Source organism: Lipotes vexillifer, unplaced genomic scaffold (genome assembly GCF_000442215.2).
Source record: "Lipotes vexillifer unplaced genomic scaffold, Lipotes_vexillifer_v1.1 scaffold570, whole genome shotgun sequence".
NCBI lineage: Eukaryota > Metazoa > Chordata > Mammalia > Artiodactyla > Lipotidae > Lipotes > Lipotes vexillifer.
The window spans coordinates 3,348,135-3,354,150 of NW_006777801.1; the positions used below are offsets into that span (position 1 = coordinate 3,348,135).

The 6,016-nt window shown below is 35.3% G+C and overlaps 1 protein-coding gene across 3 annotated transcripts in view; it reads left to right on the forward strand.

Moving 5' to 3' along the window:
• The window catches only part of LPGAT1 (lysophosphatidylglycerol acyltransferase 1), a 61,801-nt gene that overhangs the window by 40,621 nt on the left and 15,164 nt on the right, over nt 1–6,016 (forward strand). For all 3 annotated transcript variants that reach the window (XM_007451317.1, XM_007451316.1, XM_007451315.1), the window contains exons 5-6: nt 932–1,205; nt 5,360–5,486. In XM_007451317.1, coding sequence (XP_007451379.1) covers nt 932–1,205; nt 5,360–5,486 — 401 coding nt within the window. The remainder of the gene's footprint in view (nt 1–931; nt 1,206–5,359; nt 5,487–6,016) is intronic.

Consider the following 6,016-nt stretch of genomic DNA (forward strand, 5'->3'; position numbering starts at 1 on the left):
TCTTTCCCTCACAACTAAGATCCAGTCTATCAGAATGTCCTGTTAGCTTTCAGATTTTTCCCTGAGTGTGTGCACCTCTCATCGATATCCCACAGTTGAATCTCATCAAACTCCCTTGACCAGACTCTACAGGAGTCTCCTAACTTTATTTCCTATAGTCTTTTTGTCACTGGAGCCAGCAGATTTTTTTTTTTAAGTAAAGAAGATCATGACTCTCCCTTTTTGAAAACTATCTAATGATGTTCCATCCCAAACTACTACTTAACCAAGCTCAAGGCCTTTCTTATATGTCCTCCGCCTCTCTCTGCAATTTTCAGCCACACTGGCCTTGCCACAGTTCTCTGAACATGCCAAACACGTTCCCACCTCAGGGCCTTTGTCCTTTTTCTCTCATCACCTGGAGTACTCTGCCACTCATCTTCACATGGTTTATTCCCTCACGTTATCAGCTCTTTGCTCAAATTTCACCTCCTTGGAGCTGCTTTTCCTGACCCTGTTGACCTTCTCTAGTCTCTTACCCTTCTTCCTAACCTTATCACCAGTTGCATTTATACATATGCACACATACATATGCATATGTATTATATATCTTCCCCATTCAAGTAAACTTCGTGAGGGTCTCTTACTTCTCTATCTCCAGGACAGTGCCTGGCAAGTAAGTAGTAGGTACTCAGTAAATACTCACTGATGATGAATGAATGAACTTTCGGGGGCAATTAGAGCAATTTTTTTCTGCAGGGGGAAGGGTTTATTTATGTAAGTGCTAATAACTTACTTTTTCCAGTATGGTCAAAAGGGGAAGTAAGTGGGGGGAAATCACTATTCTAGCCTATGATTGGGATTTACTCTAGAAGCAGTTATTTATATTTAATTTTACAGCCTTTAAATTTCAAATGTGACTGTACTTACTCTATGTGTGTCTGCCTTCTAGGGAAAATCTCATCGTGACCAACAGCTTCTTCTTCTCAAGAAGCACCTAGAAAATAATTACAGGAGCAGAGATCGAAAATGGATTGTTCTGTTTCCAGAAGGGGGCTTCCTCAGGAAGAGGCGAGAAACCAGTCAGGCATTTGCCAAGAAAAATAACTTGCCGTTTCTTACACATGTCACTTTGCCAAGGATTGGGGCAACAAAAATTATTCTGAGTGCACTTGTAGCACGGCAGGAAAATGGAAGTCCAGCAGGAGGAGATGCTAAGCAATTAGGTATGATGGTTTTTAGCATTTTTTTCTTTTCTTGGAATTAAAGGATTTTTCTGGAGTTCCAGAAGATAACATTGTTCTTTTTTATATTTATAATTTTTGTCAAACAGAAATAATACTGAAGGAGAAGATGAAAATGCAACTTTTTAATGTTTCTCCAAAAGTAGTCCATGCTTACAATAATCTATTCAAATAATATAGGAATGTATAAAGTCGAAGGTATCTCTCCCTTACTGTACACCTTACTCGTGGCCATTCCCACTGCTGCAGTCAACATGCCTGTAAATATCCTTACAGATTTGTGGAACATGTCTGTAGTATTAATTCGTAGAAGTGGAATTGCTGGATTAAAAGATACAGGAATAGAAATGACAAATTTGAGAAACTAATCATAGATATGCAAATGGAATTATAATGATTTATATTTTTTGCATTTATCAAATTTAGAAAGTTTTTTTGTTTTTAATACAGAGAATGAGTTTAATGAAGTTTGGCAGTATTTACTAAGAGTCTTAAAATGTTGATAAATTACTCAGTTATTCTACTGCAAATAAGACTTATCAAAAGGGAATGATCTGAAATACTGGCAAAGTAGTTTATCACAGCATTATTTCTAATGGCAAGAAATTGGAAATAGCCAGAAGAGAGAACAGATAAGTAATTATTAAATATCCATCTAACAGAATACAACACAGCCATTACAAATGATGTTTATTGGCTTGGAAAATTCTTATGCTCTATAATATTAATGGGGTGGGAGAAACATACAACTCTTGTGTAAACAATATGAGCTCAAATATGTAAATAATAAGGCAGTAGAAAATCAGTGAAAGGAAAGATTTCAGAATATTAGCGGTGATTGCTTCTCTGAGTTGTAACATTATGGATAATTTTTCTCCATTTCTGAATACTTTTCTGAATTAAAAAAATATAGTGAGTATGTATTACTTTTATGGCCAGTAAAAAGTAAACCATACTCAAAGATGCAACTGTGGACTTCCCTGGTGGTGCAGTGGTTAAGAATCCGCCTGCCAATGCAGGGGACACAGGTTTGATCCCTGGTCCGGGAAGATCCCACATGCCACGGAGCAACTAAGCTCATGTGCCACAACTACTGAGGCCTATGCTCTAGAGCCCGTGAGCCACAACTACTGAAGCCTGCGCGCCTAGAGCCTGTGCTCCGCAACAAGGGAAGCCACCGCAATGAGAAGCCCAGGCTCCGCAACGAAGCCACAACTAGAGAAAGACCGCGCGCAGCAACGAAGACCCAATGCAGCCAAAACTAACTAAATAAATAAATAAATTTATTTATTTAAAAAAACAAACAAAACTGAACAAAAAAAGATGCAACTGTCTTGGAGATAGCCTAGTGAATTGTGCATATTTGCAGAAGATATTTGTGCCAACAGCATGAAGACTGTTTTGAACTACTTTATCCAAGACACAATTGAGAGTTTGGTGATAAATTATAAATTAAAAAGCTGAAAGAAACTTACTAGGCCTGTTTCCGTAATAACATTTTGCTATTTCTTTTAATATTCTTCAGATAAAATAAAATGGGAATGATTGGCCCTCAGAAATATGTGTTATTTTTGGTGATGCTAAGGACCAAACATGGAAATAATGCCTGTGAGATTGTGCTGAGCTTTCCTTTCATTTGTTTTTTCCAAACAGCTGCCTGGCAGTCAGCTCTCTTAATGTTTCATCATCTATTAAAAAGACAAATTGAAAGAGTCTTTTAATAGAAAAGGAAGGTTCAGAATAGCTTCACTGCTGGAGAGACACTGTGGCAATGTCAGCCAAGCCAAAGCTTGAAGGCAAAGGTCTTCCAAATAGGATTAATTGCACTAATAAATACCGCTGCTTTTAAGTAGTTTTACCCAGTCAATACCCTGTGGTCTAGATCTCAGAGGAATGAATGGGCACTTGTTATACTGGTTACACAAGAGGGAAGAAAAATGGTTTTTTCTTTTGGAGAGAAGCAATCTCTGTTTATAACCAAAGTGAAATTGTTTATTACTTATCTTACCTTAGTTAAAATTTAGGCCTCTCGCCTTCTGAGATGGCCCACACTCTGTCTATGGAGTGTGACTCTCCCAGGGCCAGTCTTGCTTTTCGAGATGGACAGCATTCTGTCTATGGAATGTGTATCTCTCTAAATAAATCCACTTCTTACCTATCAAGAACAAATTTTTTATTCTAGCAGTTTAGGAAAATCATAAGAAATTTTAGAAAACCGTATACCCCAAAACTAGTTTTACTTATATTTTACCATTTGCTTCTCTGCTTTGGTATGGATATTTTGTGTTTTATTTTCTTTAGTATTCATACTCACTATTTAGTATTTTATTCCATATAAACACAAACCATGCCTTCATGTCTGTTTTAATGTGAGGTCAGTCCATACACATATAAAAATTAAGTTGTATCTAATTAACTTTAAGTTTTTATATATTTATTTATTTTGGCCACTCCGTGCGGCACGTGGGATCTTAGTTCCCCGACCAGGGATTGAACCTGTGCCCCCTGAAATGGAAGTGCGGAGTCTTAACCACTGGACCACCAGGGAAGTCCCTCTAATTAACTTTAAAAGGATTAGTATTTTTTGTTTATTGTATGACTTAATAGATATTAAACTGAACTCTGGTGATTTGTCCCAACCATTTTATTATAAAAATTTTCAAACATACATAAAAGTTGAAATAATCTTGCAGTTAATATCCATGAGCTGGCCAACTAGATTTTATAATTAACACTTTACTATATTTGCTTTATCACATCTCTCTCCATCCTTCTATCCATCTATTAGTCCATCTTGGTTGTGTTTTTTTTAATGCATTTCAAAGTAAGTTGCCCGTAAACATTATAGCATGTACATCACTGATAGCTTGTTAAAATGTGTCTCTTTACATACATTCTGTTCCTTTAGCAATATGTTATTTAAAAATTAAACTGTTTAAGCTTATGTCTTATATGATTATTTCTTCCCCTTCAGAATGTTGTCTAAAATTTTAAAAGAATTTAAGGCCAGTTTTTAATTATTTGATATTTTAAGTAAAATATTATTGATTCCTACTGCACATTTGGCCTTATATTTAAAAATAAGTTTCATTTTTTTAGGGATCCTTTAAATACTTCAAACAAAGGATAGACCATTACACTTTAAAGTCTAGCTATCAGCGTTCTCTTTGAGAATTCCCGTCTCAGTTCTTTATTTTTTTTTTAAACATCTTTATTGGGGTATAATTGCTTTACAATGGTGTGTTAGTTTCTGCTTTATAACAAAGTGAATCAGTTATACATATACATATGTTCCCATATCTCTTCCCTCTTGCGTCTCCCTCCCTCCCACCCTCCCTATCCCACCCCTCCAGGCGGTCACAAAGCACCGAGCTGATCTCCCTGTGCTATGCGGCTGCTTCCCACTAGCTATCTACCTTACATTTGGTAGTGTATATATGTCCATGCTTCTTGCTCAACTTTGTACTCCGTGCTGGGAATAAAAACAGCGCGCAGAGGACCAAAGTAAACAGAACTTCCCCAGCCCCTCTCACAACGGTAGTTACCTGTTGTACCTACCAAAGAGTAGACAGATTTATTGCTTTATTTTTATATAACTCTTGCTAAAATGGGAGGAGTTTTTTGTTTGTTTTGAACAAGAGCAGCAACTGATGATCATCTGCATCAATAAAATGCTTAATTTTATTGCCTTATTTCAATATTTATTAATGCCTCCCAAGTATCACAAAACTTGGTGTTTGTATTATATTGTGTTATATTTAGTGAGCGGAGTTTTTTGTTTTAAGGTCTGCTTTTCGCTTTTGTGATGTGATACTTTAGCTAGTGACTTTTTTTGTAGGCCAGCTTTTATGTGTGATAAAATGTAAATTAGACCTTGATACTGCACAATTGTATTGAATGCTTAAATGATGCATGTCCAATAAACTATAGCACTCTGTTGTTTAATTTGTTTGAGATTCAGCCATTTTATAATGTAATAGGAAGTGCTTAATTTCATCCTAAGTGCATCATATAGAACAGTAACGCCAAAGTTCATTCTCTTAAAGCAAAGGATATATCAGTATGCTTTATAATTCTATACTATGTTATTTGCTGCAAATAATATAAAAATTGATCCAATTTTATATTGTTCTCAGACAGCAGATCGAAAGGCCTCCAGTGGATAATAGATACAACCATAGCTTATCCCAAAGCTGAACCCATAGATATTCAAACCTGGATCCTTGGATACAGGAAACCAGTAGTCACACATGTACATTACAGGTAAGAATTCCACATTAGTACTCAGCGTAAAGCCAACATGAAGTACTATCTCAGGACATTGTGAATGTTTTAATATTAAATTATAATTGATAGTGAAAACAGTTGGCTCGAAATAATTCTTATGCTGAATTTTTAATATGAAAATATCATTTGAAGTAGTTATTTTCACTGAGTGATAAGTCTCTAAAAATGACATTCTAGAGGCACTATGATTATTTGATCGCCTGACCCTCTTGAGTGAAAGTAATTATCTTAAAGGGCAAATATCAAGGATAAATATGTACTCAGTTGGGGTAAGTAGATTTGTATTAATAGAAATGGAATTTGTTTTTAAATCATTAAGTCATGTAAGGTTTTCTAAATGATTGAATTAATAATTTAGCAATGACTTACACTTTCAAATTTTTAATATTTTAATATGCCTATGTCTTTTGCATGAACAACAGCAAAACCATTTATTGAATATTCTGCAACAGCTCCTTGAGATTTTTTTAATATAGACCTTTCTTTTTTTTTTTTTTTTTTTTTTT